The sequence below is a fragment of the Ptiloglossa arizonensis genome, chromosome 1 (assembly GCF_051014685.1).
Source record: "Ptiloglossa arizonensis isolate GNS036 chromosome 1, iyPtiAriz1_principal, whole genome shotgun sequence".
Classification (NCBI taxonomy): domain Eukaryota; kingdom Metazoa; phylum Arthropoda; class Insecta; order Hymenoptera; family Colletidae; genus Ptiloglossa; species Ptiloglossa arizonensis.
In genome coordinates, this window is record NC_135048.1 from 17098114 (window position 1) to 17112078 (window position 13965).

General features: G+C 29.7%; 4 protein-coding genes across 8 annotated transcripts; 2 read left to right on the forward strand and 2 right to left on the reverse strand.

Moving 5' to 3' along the window:
• The first annotated feature begins 360 nt into the window (after positions 1-360).
• LOC143152667 (PHD finger protein 12) lies at positions 361-3977 on the forward strand. Of its 2 annotated transcripts, none has more exons than XM_076323036.1 (5): positions 361-567; positions 678-877; positions 1883-2157; positions 2236-3251; positions 3365-3971. In XM_076323036.1, exons 1-5 carry the CDS (start codon positions 520-522, stop codon positions 3743-3745), a joined length of 1920 nt encoding a protein of 639 aa, XP_076179151.1. In that variant the 5' UTR covers positions 361-519; the 3' UTR covers positions 3746-3971. The 2 variants fall into 2 exon arrangements, with proteins under 2 accessions (XP_076179151.1, XP_076179160.1); XM_076323045.1 differs by having other exon boundaries at positions 371-567; positions 1894-2157; positions 3365-3977.
• On the reverse strand, positions 3823-5611 carry LOC143152687 (GPN-loop GTPase 3). Of its 4 annotated transcripts, none has more exons than XM_076323094.1 (5): positions 5503-5610; positions 4992-5142; positions 4610-4806; positions 4442-4521; positions 3823-4345 (listed from the first exon to the last, which is right to left on the reverse strand). In XM_076323094.1, the coding sequence occupies exons 2-5, from the start codon at positions 5034-5036 to the stop codon at positions 3933-3935; spliced, it is 735 nt and encodes a 244-aa protein (XP_076179209.1). In that variant the 5' UTR covers positions 5037-5142; positions 5503-5610; the 3' UTR covers positions 3823-3932. The 4 variants fall into 4 exon arrangements, with proteins under 4 accessions (XP_076179209.1, XP_076179199.1, XP_076179184.1 ...); XM_076323084.1 differs by having other exon boundaries at positions 3823-4007; positions 4086-4521; positions 5503-5606; XM_076323069.1 differs by having other exon boundaries at positions 3823-4521; positions 5503-5611.
• Psidin (phagocyte signaling impaired) lies at positions 5259-11205 on the forward strand. The gene is made up of 11 exons (XM_076323015.1): positions 5259-5273; positions 7526-7708; positions 7834-8058; positions 8153-8406; positions 8491-8714; positions 8791-9100; positions 9192-9496; positions 9569-9827; positions 9904-10149; positions 10220-10831; positions 10918-11205. The coding sequence occupies exons 2-11, from the start codon at positions 7648-7650 to the stop codon at positions 11140-11142; spliced, it is 2721 nt and encodes a 906-aa protein (XP_076179130.1). The 5' UTR covers positions 5259-5273; positions 7526-7647; the 3' UTR covers positions 11143-11205.
• On the reverse strand, positions 5691-6855 carry LOC143152706 (replication protein A 32 kDa subunit). The gene is made up of 2 exons (XM_076323103.1): positions 6459-6855; positions 5691-6351 (listed from the first exon to the last, which is right to left on the reverse strand). Exons 1-2 carry the CDS (start codon positions 6715-6717, stop codon positions 5858-5860), a joined length of 753 nt encoding a protein of 250 aa, XP_076179218.1. The 5' UTR covers positions 6718-6855; the 3' UTR covers positions 5691-5857.
• Positions 11206-13965: the final 2760 nt, after the last annotated feature.

Consider the following 13965-nt stretch of genomic DNA (forward strand, 5'->3'; position numbering starts at 1 on the left):
TTTGAGAATAACTATACACGTTTTATAAATTAATTTTAATAATTAACAATTGAACGTCACTTAATTTATTATACCATTTCACGAGAATTAAATTTTAGAAAAGTGATATTTACAATAAAATAATAAATCTGAAGGTCTTTGAATCATATCAATTAATTGATTGATTAATAATGCTATAAAATTGTTTAACGCATTTCTCGACAGAGTATAGTGCGATCTATAGTATTCCCCACAGGTAGAGGTTATATATCTAGTATCTTCTTTTTCTAAGTTTTAAACATAACCAATTTGGATATGAAAAATAGAAAGTGGGGGTAGGTCTGTTGTTCCTAGTTAAATAAATGTTATGTGGCAGTAAAAGAAAAATTAATTAGAAAAGTAATTTCAGGTCGATTTTTATATCTATGTGAAAAAATATTTGACTCTATTTTATATTTTTAAAAAACTGCATTTAAAATAATTTAAAATTGAAAACTGAAAAATACTTACAATTTAAAAAAATTAATAGCTTATTTCAAAATGGGCACTGTAGAATATGGTTTTCCGATGATTGGAGGATTAATGCCAGTAAGTAGAAAAGAAATACAAATAATTTATTGAAATAAGATTGTGCAGTGTATACAAATTTTTCATTCTAAAAAAATTCTAACTTTTTGAATTGATCTTTGTATTTTTAGCAAATTCAAGCTCTCATAGCACCACCTGTATCAGAAGATTCAAAAACAGCAAAAAGTAAAAAAGATAAGGAAGAGAAGAAGCATCCGTACTTTAAAAGACGAGGAAGAGGTCATAATCATGATATCTGTGATGCCTGCAGAGATGGAGGAGAACTTATATGTTGTGATAAATGTCCTGCATCATATCATTTACAATGCCAGTGAGTTTAAATGTTTTGAAATAAAGAAAATTAAAAATCATTTAACTTTAATCCTTTTCACACAAAAATTGCTATAATAGTCATATTGTAACCCACACACATTTCTTTTAAATTCCATGGACAAACTAAAACATAAATATGTGTCATACTAAAAGAAATAAAAGAATAATTTATTAGTTTGTAATTTTAAACTTCATTTTATTTTATTAATTAAAGTTTGTAGGTTTGATTTCTAACTCTTGAGTAATGGAATAAACATTAGCAGAAACTCAGCGCATGTACATTGATATATGTTGTATCATTAACAATTGATTTTAATATATCTAATACATTTTCAAAGTTTTTAATGCATATTGTTATTGATATTAATAATTTTTACACATTAAAATGGTGACATATACTTTTTTATATTTATTATTTTAAATTCATATATTATATGGTCAGGTAAAATATCTTTGTTTTAATGCAATTTCATACAAAATGAAACACTTGCCATCTAATAAAATCTAAAAAATTAAAGGTAATGGTTTTAGTATGTGAAACATTGTTAAAACTACTGACAATGTAAATTAGAAACATATTTACAGCACTTACTGACATCTACTTTTCATGTATTAATTGTTTGACCATTTGATATTACATAGCATATGTTGGAAATTTTAATTGTACTTATCTTCAAAGTAAAGTTTAAAATAACAAAATTGTAAAGAATGTTTCCATTTCTTTTAGCATAAGGAATTAAATGATAATACAAATAAGTTTTGTTCAACAACAATTATTTACATGATAATAGAATTTATTTGTTTATTAATAGTATAATATCACATTCATAATAGTATCAATCCAATATTGAGCCAGTTTACAATAATTTATATGAAAAAATATATGCAGTAAAATATATTTAACTTCTTATTTCTTTATTTAGATAGTATACATTAATATACTTTCATTTTTTATCTGTAATAAGAAAAAGCATTAAATACAGTATAAAATATAATTATTTAGTTATCCAGCAGTGGATCCAGCAGATATTCCTAATGGAGAATGGTTATGTTATGCTTGCCGTTGTGCATCAAAAAGAAATCTTTTGGATAGCAAAGGAAATGAAAAAAACAAGAAGAAATCTGCACTGGAAGTACTAGCTCTAGCAGCATCTCTAGTAAACCCCAGAGAGTTTGAATTGCCTAAAGAGTTACAATTACCAATAATGTTTCCTGGTAGTAATAAAGTAGATTATGTTTCGGGTAGAAGAGGAAAACAACAATGTGGAAATAATAATGGTATGTATCATTTATCTCTTATAAAAATTTATTATACTCATTATTTTCTATAATAACAATGCTCTTTTTCATTTATAGTAGGGAAAAGTCATTGTTTGGACAGCAATTTAATGGTACCTTTGCCAGCACGTTTGTGTTTCGAATGTGGACGTAGTTGTAGGAAAGCGCCATTAATTGCATGTGATTACTGTCCATTGTATTTTCATCAAGACTGTTTAGACCCTCCACTAACTGCTTTTCCTATTGGTAGATGGATGTGTCCTAATCATCCAAATCATTTCATAGACCAAAATTTATTGACATCATGTAGAGTAACAGAACGTATCAAACTATGGGACAAATATGCTAATCAACGTATAGATCAACATGCAGTGAAGTTAGCTTTTTTGCGTAAAGCCCGTGCAACAAACCCACTCTTTCGTACGAAAATTAAACTGGAAGGTCGAACAAGAGTAAAGGTTCCCTGTTCTGTCAAATTCCATTATGAACATCCACCAGAATTAGATCTTGTACAATTCTATCATGATGCTGTCATACGACCAGTATTCAAGAACACTAAAGAACAAGATACAAAAAATACTGGTACCAAAACTCTCAAAGTAGAATGCACAGAATTAAAGAAAACAGAAGAATTGATGGAAGTAGAAAAAGAGGTTGAAAAAAATAATGAGATAAAAGAAGAAAATAATCTAGAAGGGACAAATAATGAAACTAAATGTAAAGGAATAGTAGAACAAGAAATTGTAAATAAAACTAAGTGTAAAGATGATAGTACCGCTGAATATTATGCAGAACATTTTGGTTATGATGTAAAAGAAGGTATACAGTTACTTGAAAGACCAGTATTGGAAGCATTAGCATTGCAACGATTAGAGCAAATATTAGATTCAGATGGAGAAAATTATCACACAATTAATTGTCATATGATGGCTAGAGCTGCACTATTTTCTTTAAACTACAAACCCAAACCACCAGCTTTTATGTTTCATAAAACACTAACTATTGGAAGTGGCCCAAACTGCGATTTAGTTTTGTCCAATTATGGTAACTGCAGCTTTACATCTTCAAAGCATGCTATTATTTTCTTTGACGAGGTAATAATATATAAAGACTATTTAGTCTTATTTCATGTTATCAAATTGTAAATTTGTGACAAGTGCTGTAGAATATAATATCATTTTGATAATTTATATCTTTTGATTTGCAGAGTACAAAACGTTATGAATTATTAAACTATAGTGAATATGGAACAGTGGTTGATAATGTACTTTATTCTTGTAATTATACAGAAGTAGTAAGAGAACAAGTAAAAGAAGAAACTGATGAGAAAATACAATTGATAACTAAAGAACAGGAAACAACAGAAGCAGTGAAAGCTATTATTAAAGAAAAAGTTTTACTTTCTCAAGAGCAAACAGAGAGGAAAAGAGTATTGTGTAAATGTAACTTAACAAAGTATGAGACAAAGAATACAGATCACTTAGAAGAAGGCTGGGAAGGAAGTGCTATTGTTGCTCATGGATCAACACTAGCTTTTGGATGTCTATTATTTGTATTTAATACGATAAATGCACACTTGGAGCGGTGAAACATTGCATTGTAAATATTCCTTCATTTCCATGTACAGATATTTTCATAAGCTAACAATAATTAAATTAATGAAACAATTTTTTAATGTTATTTTATTTTTCATCCTAACCACACTAAGAAATGGATTACAAAGAATGTTTCATAAAAATATTTTATTAAAGCAGATAATTTTACACTTATACATCCTAATTTATATCTTTATCATCATCTTCATCGGGCTCATCAAAATCTCTTATCTTAACATCAGCATCTTCTCCATACTGAATAATATTATCAATAGTTAATTTAATATCTGCCATACTCTCTTCATCTTTTATATGTAAGGGATAAAAACGTACTAAACTATAATCTTCTATAAGCCTTCCTATAGCCTCTGTAAGATTTCTATATTTTTCATTCCAAAAATCTTTTTCCATATCTGCCAATAAACTGTGCGGGTCAGGTTCTAAATATTTATCTAATTGTTTTCTTGCACTTTTTGATAATAAATCCATTTTACTGAGGATATTAACATGTGGTAATTCTAAATTAATCATTACGCTGAGTGCAGCCATAGTGCCTGATAAAAATTTGGATCCATCAATCATAAATTGACTGTCTACCAAGAAAATTCCACATATACGGAAATTGAGATTTTGCAACATTGCCGTTAACTGTCGAATAACTGTCATATGTGTGTATAATTCTATCTGACCTGGACAATCAAAAATAATGTAATCATCATCCACATCACCTAGTTTTTCTTCTAACCATGATGAATTTTCTAATAAGTACCTACGAACAAAGTTATAAAAAAAATACAAACTCTAGAATAATCTATATATTATTCTGAAAACATATAAAAACTAATTAGAAAACTTACTCCATGCAAAACACAAGACCACCATTGGGTCCAAACTGCAATTCAACATCTTCCATAGCATCATCTAACTGAATTAATTCCCTTATATCAACTAGAGGTTCATAATCAAAATATTCTGCCGCAGGATCCAAATTTACTATTTCTATCACTTTCTTTTCACTAGCTGCATGTTGTTGCATAGCAGAACAGTATGTAGACTATTGGAAAAATTGACAGCAAAATACTTTATAAAACAAATGATTATTTTAAGAACGAAAGTATGTTTACTTATTACTATTATAAAATTATTATCAATTTATTTTTAAATTCTTAGTTTGATTTTAGTCTTGAGCTTATATATACACATTTTTAAATTATACGTTTGAATACAAAAAAGAAATACCTTTCCACTGCCAGCTGGTCCCATTACAAGTTGCGCGTACCTCATTTTATTTGTTTATTATTAAATATGTACGATGGAAATTAAATAGAACGCACTTGTATGCTTCAATTGTTTCCATTTGACCATCGGTGATGATTCAAGGTTGTCAAACCTGATTATTTTGTTTGAGATAAGGTTAGTTTGAGTTTATTTTAGGTTAGCTTCTTCAAAATGAGTCAAAATTTTGATAACAAAATAAATGTACAAAAAATTACAGCACTTTAATATTTTTCAACATTATGTGTAAGTTAAAAGGAAACGAATAAAATGACAGAAATGTACGTACTAAATTTTAATCGCAATTGTTCATTACGTGAGTTGCTTCAAAACTCTGTTTATAGGAACTGCCGTATTATGAATATTATACATTAAAATGTAGGAGAATAAGAAGAAAGAAATAAACGTATTTAAAATACTCTATTATTTTTTATAATAAATATATAAAAGACAAATTTAATACTTGAATACATACACTGTATGATTTAAAATGAAATGGCACAGAAAAGAAATTAAACACACAAATTCTTTACAAAGGAATAAAATAGTAAAAATATTGCATTATGTTACCGCATATAAATATGTGTGAGTGCGCGCGCATTTATATATATATATATATATATTGACTGACTTAATACATGTATGATCTTGTAAATACAAATGTGGGCAAATGAAAATAACACTTATAGATATTGGAAAAATGAAAAGTGTAATATTTATGAGTAATATTATACTTAGATAAATATGTAGAAGATGTATTACTACTATTCTGTTACTCTTCAATGAAACTAAAATAATATTGACATTCAAAAAATGAAAAGAAAATAAGCTCAAGTAGTTTTAAAGTGATCATCTGTACTCGTTGTATATATATGACCTTCAGAAACAAGGAAATCTAATATATTATTTATTTCTGGCAGAATTCCTTTTGGTACTTGAGTTTTAATATCAGATCTTTCAATACCAGATTCAGTATCATTTTGTGCATGAATAATTTTATAAACTAATGTTTGATCTTTTGACATTCCATAATAAGGAGAATCTTCACTTGGTCCCTGATCTACCATAGTATTATCTTGGTTGTTTTCTAACTCTTTATTCTTTTTTGCCATTGCTTCAGCTTTTAATGTAGTATAAGTAACTTCAAGTATATGATTTGTTAACTCATTCAAATCTTCTAATGGATATATTTGCATAATAAGTATGTGTCGTTTATCATTCTGTTCTCTGAGGAAGCCGATTACGTTAACATATGTGTTTGCCTCCATAACAATATCTACTGTTTTTCTATCTGCTTCTAACCACTTAAGTGCAGTTATTGTACCTAAACATGTGAACAACATAATAACTCATTTTCATATAATCTTAACAAACCAAAGAATAAACTACAAATGTGAAAAATATAGAAATTAGTTTCAAATTAAATCAAACCTGTTTCATCTTCAATATCATATGATATTTTCATTGCAGTTTCTTCAATGTGGCGTACTATTCCAACAATCATAAACATGCGTGCAGGAATGTCCCAAATTTGTAATTTGTCAACTGAAGAAACAGACAGTATGTGTCCTATCATGACAGGAAGAATATTTTGTGTTCTTCGTAATTTTTTATCAGTTTGTCCGTCATTCTGATTATCCATAAATCCGCCTTCAAAACTTGTACTAGTATCTAAATTAGATGACCACATTTTGATATTTAATTGTTTCGAAGTTAATCTTTTAAACACTATAAATTTTTAAGTATTCCTTTTACGAAAAACAACAAAAGATTAAGCAGTGCGTTCAGTGAAATAGAATAGAATTTGCGCGCGAATATATAAGCATCATACGTTACAGGAAATCTAGTTCTGTCACAATATTAAACTGAAAATGTTTCATGAGAATGAATCCTATTTTCAATTGAATTAAGTAAGACTGACTACAGATGGTGTATTTGATCACATATAGTTACTTTTAATTTGATTTAAAACTTAATAAGTATTTATTGATATTCGTTTATAACAATAAGCGTTTCAAGTTAAAGCACAATCTGTTTCTTTAAAGTATTTGAATTATTTTTTATAAAAATTTTAGATGGTTTACAAATTGTAAAAATAAATTAAGTGCAATTTTTAAAGTGGTAATAATTGTTAGTTATTTCTACAATGAATAAATAGGGAAATAAACAATAATAAATCAAAGTAAATAGAATGTGCACAAATTTACATTCATTAATTATGTAAAATATAGTTTAATGCTTCAAAATGTAGTTTGAAACTCATCAAGTGTATGAATTTTCTGACTTAAAATCTAATCAAATGTAATTCAGAAATAATTTGAAAAATATTTCAGTCGCATTTAATGTTTCATACAATTTTTAAACTAAAACTTATTTAATTATTATTATATAGAGCAATTAATATTTTGCACAAATATAAAAATGTAATATACTTCTTTAATTTAAAGTTTTTATAAATTAAAAATATTTGTAGAAAACATTTCATGCTTTTTTCCAAGATCCTGAGTCATGTATATAGAAAATCAATGTAAATCTGCCTTGTGATATCATCATGAACTATCTAGACGAAGGAATGTTTGCTCTTTCGGTTTGTTGATTTAAAATTACCATAAAAAGTATCATGGCGTCTAAGGCCCATGTGGAAAATATTGTTAACGAACGTCGATTGCGTCCGATATATGGTAAGTATACTATTGATACTTCTATCATTGATATGATGTTTTAATTTTGTAAGTTTCGTAAGAATTTACTTTCAATATTTAACCGGTAATGAGGTTATGTAACATTACTACATTATGAACTTTAGATTGGTTGGATAATGGAAACAATAAGAAAGCCCTTCAAGAAGCAGATAAGGTGCTTAAAAAACATCCGAGTAACCAGTGTGCTAAAGTGCTCAAAGCTTTGGCTTTATTGCGACTTGGTAAAGAAAATGAAGGTCAAGTTATTATGGATAAGGTACGCTCAGAAGTACCTTGTGAGGATTCTACCCTACAAGTTATGAGTATTTGTTATAGAGAGATACATCAACGTAAGTTTAAGTTATACTTGAAGCACAGTTTTTTATACAAATATTACATTTTTCTTATATGATAAAATATAATTTTAAATATGGTTATTTATAGCAAATAAAATTAGCGAAGTTTATGAGGCTGCAGCGAAAGCAGATCCAAACAATGAGGAGTTACTGACTCATCTCTTTATGTCGTATGTACGTCTTGGGGATTATAAAAAACAGCAGCAAACAGCAATTTCCTTATATAAACTAAAACCAAAAAATCCTTATTATTTTTGGGCTGTGATGAGTATAGTTATGCAGGCTGCACATGGGGATGAAAAGTTGGCGAAAGGAGTTACTTTACCATTAGCAGAAAGAATGGTTTGTAAATTGTTATAAAATTATTACATTATCATAAGAAATAATTCATTTTATTTAAAATTTTAATAAATCAATGGAAACAAGGTATTGAAACTAATTAATATGGGAAAAATGGAAGCAGAAACAGAAGTCCAACTTTTTTTAATGATATTGGAGCTTCAAGGTAAAAACGAAGAAATGTTAAGAGTTTTATCTGGACCTTTAGCCTTACATCTTTCACCTGATCCACAACGCAAGGCAGCACTTTTACTAAGGTTGGAACGTTTTCCTGAAGCTGCTAATGCATACAAGGAACTTATTAGTGAAAAGTGAGTATAATATAGTGTATACATTTTTCTAGTAATACTGTTCTATTATTATATATTGTTGGTGTATTAAAAATAGTATTGACAACTGGGCATATTATCAAGACTACCTTTTTGCGGCTCTTAAATATCAAAAACCAGAAGAGTGTTTAGATTTTTTTAAAAAGATCATAACTACATCAGAGAAAAAAGTTAGAGCTCCATATCTTGCAAAGCTTGAATTATTAAAACGCACTCAAAATAAGGAGATTATTGAAAATGCCACTAAACCAGTGGATCTAATGCATCTGTATTTTTCACAATTTGGTGAAAAAGACTGTGTAGTTGAAGACTTACGACTGTACTTAGATTTGTTAACTCCTACGGGCAGGTTACAGTTGCTGCAAAGAGTAAGTAATCAAATAGTAGAATGTATCACTCAAAATAAGTAATTTATTTTTTTGTATGAACTACTAACTTCAAATATTTTTATTTTTCTAGATAGAAGAGGATGTAGGTGTTAAACCAGAAGAATTTGCAACTACTGTACAACAAATGCAGAGACATATTCATTTAGAACAACTACGTCGTATTTGTGGTTTCCATCAATCTCCCATTGTAGGAATAAATGAACAAAAACAATTGGTGAACCGATTATGTAAATTATATGAAAAGGGTAATGAATTATGTCCAATACAAGAAAGATTACCAACAGATTTTTGTCCTACGGATTCATACATCCTTTTAGCCACACATTTGTTGCATGAATTATGGTACAGTACTAATGATGCATCTTACCTGTACAGGTAAATCATTTTAAAGTATTTGTAAAAGAAATTTATAGACAATATAATAAAAATAAAAATACATCGTTATAGGGCAATGGCGATATTGGAACGTGGCTTATTTTTAAGTTCTGCAAATTTTCATATAAAAATTTTACTAGTGCGAATATATTTAGAAGCAGGACTAGTAATTTCAGCAGAACATGTTTTCTTATTATTGGATGTAAAACATATTCAATTAGATTCGTTGGGTTATTTACATGCACCATTGCTTGCTCCTCTCGGTCACCTTTCATTGGCTTCTACAACTTTAGATCACTCTACTAAATTTTTTATTGCAAATTGCAAGGATGTATGTATTGACATATCATAAATTTATCTTAAATAATAAGAAATTTTTTCTAACTTAATTCATTGTGCATGGTTAGAGTGCAGATCATCTAACGTTTGCTTATAAATATGGAAGTTTTGTAAAGATTCAAGAATTCGTGGAGTTAAAAGAACGTTTGGAAAACTCCTTTCACTTTGTTATGACTACTGTAGATAAGATGATCCTGGAATTAAGCTGGTGCGATAGTTCTACATCGCTAATTTCTACTTTAAATAATATGCATATTCAACCCAATGAAGATTCGGTTCGATTAAATTCTTTACGTGATAATCGTGATTTAGAGGTAATGCTGGCTTCTTAATTCATGATAAAAGTATGAAATTTAAATAAATTAATATATTGTATTTAAACAGGTTGTTCGAGGATGGGAGCCATTCACAGAGAATGGAAAGGACCCCAGGATGCAAGAAGAAACACGTGTATGCATGTTAAGATTACTTGCAGCGAGAAATTTAATATTGAAAATCTTAGCAGCGTGTGTAATGCCCGATACTTCTTCCCTTCTTACACGACTATGCAGGGAACTAAAACAACTGGATACTGAGCACATTCCTTTGATACTTCAAACATTTGAATCGGAGGGAAAGAAAAATAGGCCGTGCAAAATATTGGTTCCTATGGACGCAGTAGAAAGGTTACGCGAAGCCCATTATTCCGAGCAATTGAAAACGATTGCTCGGCTCGTAGAATCGCTGTCTTGCTCACGTTATCCTGACTTCGAATGTATAAAAAATATGCTACAGGCATCACCATGTCTTCAGACAATAGACATCCCTGAAAAGGGTATTCCAGTGTCTTTTAAGCATTTTTTGCTAAGAGCAGCTACGTGTAGTGAATCTCTTGCGATTATTAGTGCCATATGTACTATCTGTGCGACGCAATTACAACCTGGAACCTTGCACAAGAAAAATAGAAAAAAATACTGCAAGGAAATAGAAACCGTTTCTCTGAATGATAATGATCATGTAAGATAATTTAGTATTTTTATATCATTTTGTTCTGTTAATTTAAAGTAATTATTGTTCATTTTATTTTTAATTTTTTGTTACAGAGCTGGAAAGATGTTGCAATAGTACTTGCAGAAAGAATTCAGAATTTAGATTTAGCCTTAACAGAACTCGAAAAGTTTCAGCTACATACAGGACTGAGTGATGACGAAGATGATATACGTACACCGATAATTAAATACGGACAAATTAGTCTAGGACAAAGTTGCAGGTCGTTAAAATCTCGCGCTCAAATCACATTGAAACTATTAAATAGTTTAAAAAGGTGAAATTGTACGAAAATTCTTGTACAAAGGATATCCATCCAACTATTTACTGATTTTTAAAACTGATTCATTTATTGTGTACATTATTCTTAGTCCTAACCAAATTATAAATATCGACTGAACTGTTTATTGCAAATTGAAATCTTTTAAATGATTTTAATTTTACACTAAATTCGTAAATATTTAGTAATTTAATAGTTTTTCTTTTATACAATCTTTTCCTTCAATGTATTTTTGTTAAAACGGAGCACACTACTGGCTGACATGAAGTTGCGCCCCAAAATAGGTGAGCAATATATTTAATATAAATGCCGCCTTTATCAAATTTGAGATAAATAATATTCATTTCTTGAAGTGAAACACTCAAATCAATCTTGAAAAATACATTCTATCGATTCTTTGGGTATTTTGTCTGTACATATTTTGAATTTAGTATATAATTTTCAACATATCTTGAAAATTGTTACAGTACAATTTTCAACAATTTACTTAAATCTTTCTTTAAGGAGACAGTGTATCTTCCTAAAAAATGTGTATAAATTGTTTTATAGATGAAACGTGTCACAAATTATGATATTGCGAATTAATTTAAAAAAAAACCTCTGTTTTATGTCAAAGCTACGTATTTGTACTTTGCATCCTACATTGTATATTAATAAATTTATTACTTGTTAATCATCTAATTTAAATAATCAGTTAATTAAAGTGTACGAAATTAATAAATTGGATAATAGTAACTACTATAAATAGAAAAACTAAATATATGTGGTGTAATTTCTTCGCTAAGAAATAAATTTATATTTCGTGTACTCTGAACAATGAAACTTAATGATACTCTACTTGATCCAGTGAGAACCCGGAAGGTAATAATAAAGTCACGTGACTTCGGACAAAACCGATACCGAAAAGGACTATGTCCCGAAAAGGTATAAATATAATAGAATTTATATAGGATTTATGTATATAAATTGTAGTGTACCATTATAGGGACGACGCAGTAAAAAGAGAATGGTTGTAAATGCGTATATAGATCCCCAAGTCGGTCGAATGTTTCGAATTAGTATGCGTCAGATATACTCCTGGGCAAAGACCAATAAGAAATTGCCGCAGTCACGTGGTTTTGTTTAGCCAATTTTAAGCTATCGTTGAACATATACAGTTACAAAGCTGGGCTTACAATCTTAAGAAATTTAAATTTTACAAGATACAGATAATATAATTTACAATATCTGAAATATACAAAAAACCGTGCAGTGTCGTGTTTTTAGAAATGGAAAAGTTAAAAAAATAAAATAGATAATTTACTATTCAGTTCCAAATATAAACAAATTATATCGACATAAAATTTAATAAGTAAGATTAACTTTTGCCATTTCAAGCAGAATTTTGCCCTTCGCAGATGTATGATAGGTGTTTCAGTCGATCTAAAATACCGACCTTATAAAATGTCAATGGTTTTCGAGTGATCTCTTCGTTTAATAAAGGTAATTTTAGGAATTATATTCAACTGTACTACTGAAGTCGTTAAAGCTAGCTAATCTAAAAAATTCGTCCCTGTACGAATCATTTCAGATTCTTTCAAACCTTAAGTCTTAGAAAAATATTGTAACAATGAATTCGATTAATTCCCACAGATGAAGCTTAAAATATTTCAGCAACATGAAACTAAGAATATTTTCAAAGTTTCAGCTACCCTTACAGCTTAATAAAGTATTTCAAGTCCCATTTACTCTCTAATCCTACTCTGTGAATTTTATACTCTTCGAAAAGAATAATCGAACAATATATAGTACTTAATTTAGATCGGATAAAAGGAACGGAAATAAAGCAGGAAAAGAAAGAAAACTACTCGAGTAATTCAAAATGGATTTATTAAAACGCATCAAAGTTACATTCATATTCCTCCGATTTATCAAATTATTCGTACTTTCATACGCGATACAAACATTTTTTACGTTACAATATTCTATTTATTCATATTCACAATCGATTAACTCGGTATTACCCATGATGAACAATGCTTCGTCGTGAGTAATATCGATAACCAGGCCTCACCACGAGAAATTGCTGCGAGCGGAGACCCGAAGGGAGATGGATGGAATCAAAGTTCCTTCAATCTCCTCGTTTAGTTCTGTCAAGCAATTACATTGTCGAACAAAATAAAATAAAATTGGGAAAGACGCAACGCAAACCGTGGAATTGGTCCTACTAAGTCGGTCCCGTTTCCCCTTAGTAGGCCCGATTCAGAAGGAAGTGGTTGACGTTGCCGAAAGGAGTGTCCCGTTCCTTTACAACTCCGCGTCAAGAGCACATACAAACGTGGACCTGACTTACGAAGGATGACATAGAGAGTCTTAATCCTGAAATCGGTGACTTCCACAGAGACAGAGATAAAAACACCTCCCTCTGTGTTTGCAAGATCTTTCTCTGAAAACAGACACACCAGAAGAGATGGTGATCGACTGTTTGGATCAGTTATACGGTCGGTCACTTGCTTATGCAACAAGCAGAGGTGACCGGATTGAGGAAAAAGCGAGCAAGCAAAAATAAGCTACTTATTCTATAATTGCTTGGCAGAGTACAGAGATTCGTACATGGTGGTCTTAAAACTAGGTTAGACTAGACGTAAAATTAAAGATCCTGTGGTAGTTGCCATTAAAGCTAACACTGACCACCGACTATCAATAGTCAGTTAGTCAGTACCCCTTGGCAAAAGGTATCTATGGTAGTTCACGGACGGTCCATGTGTATAAAATCGAAACTTCCGTCTACCTCAGACTCCCGGGAGAATGAAATTTTTAGTAATTGGCGGGGGGGGGGGGGGGG

What these genes read in the sequence shown, in the direction of transcription:
- LOC143152687 (XM_076323069.1), bottom strand. Translation starts at nt 5,036, where the DNA reads ATGAGGTACGCGCAACTTGTAATGGGACCAGCTGGCAGTGGAAAG. An exon ending in GACCAGCTGGCAGTGGAAAG is followed by an intron (nt 4,807 to 4,991) that starts GTATTTCTTTTT and finishes TTTTTCCAATAG; the next exon opens with TCTACATACTGTTCTGCTAT. An exon ending in GGTCTTGTGTTTTGCATGGA is followed by an intron (nt 4,522 to 4,609) that starts GTAAGTTTTCTA and finishes CTTTGTTCGTAG; the next exon opens with GTACTTATTAGAAAATTCAT.
- Psidin (XM_076323015.1), top strand. Translation starts at nt 7,648, where the DNA reads ATGGCGTCTAAGGCCCATGTGGAAAATATTGTTAACGAACGTCGATTG. An exon ending in GGTTACAGTTGCTGCAAAGA is followed by an intron (nt 9,101 to 9,191) that starts GTAAGTAATCAA and finishes TTATTTTTCTAG; the next exon opens with ATAGAAGAGGATGTAGGTGT. An exon ending in TTATTGCAAATTGCAAGGAT is followed by an intron (nt 9,828 to 9,903) that starts GTATGTATTGAC and finishes GTGCATGGTTAG; the next exon opens with AGTGCAGATCATCTAACGTT.
- LOC143152706 (XM_076323103.1), bottom strand. Translation starts at nt 6,717, where the DNA reads ATGTGGTCATCTAATTTAGATACTAGTACAAGTTTTGAAGGCGGATTT. An exon ending in TGATATTGAAGATGAAACAG is followed by an intron (nt 6,352 to 6,458) that starts GTTTGATTTAAT and finishes TCACATGTTTAG; the next exon opens with GTACAATAACTGCACTTAAG.
- LOC143152667 (XM_076323036.1), top strand. Translation starts at nt 520, where the DNA reads ATGGGCACTGTAGAATATGGTTTTCCGATGATTGGAGGATTAATGCCA. An exon ending in ACAATGTGGAAATAATAATG is followed by an intron (nt 2,158 to 2,235) that starts GTATGTATCATT and finishes TTTCATTTATAG; the next exon opens with TAGGGAAAAGTCATTGTTTG. An exon ending in CTATTATTTTCTTTGACGAG is followed by an intron (nt 3,252 to 3,364) that starts GTAATAATATAT and finishes TTTGATTTGCAG; the next exon opens with AGTACAAAACGTTATGAATT.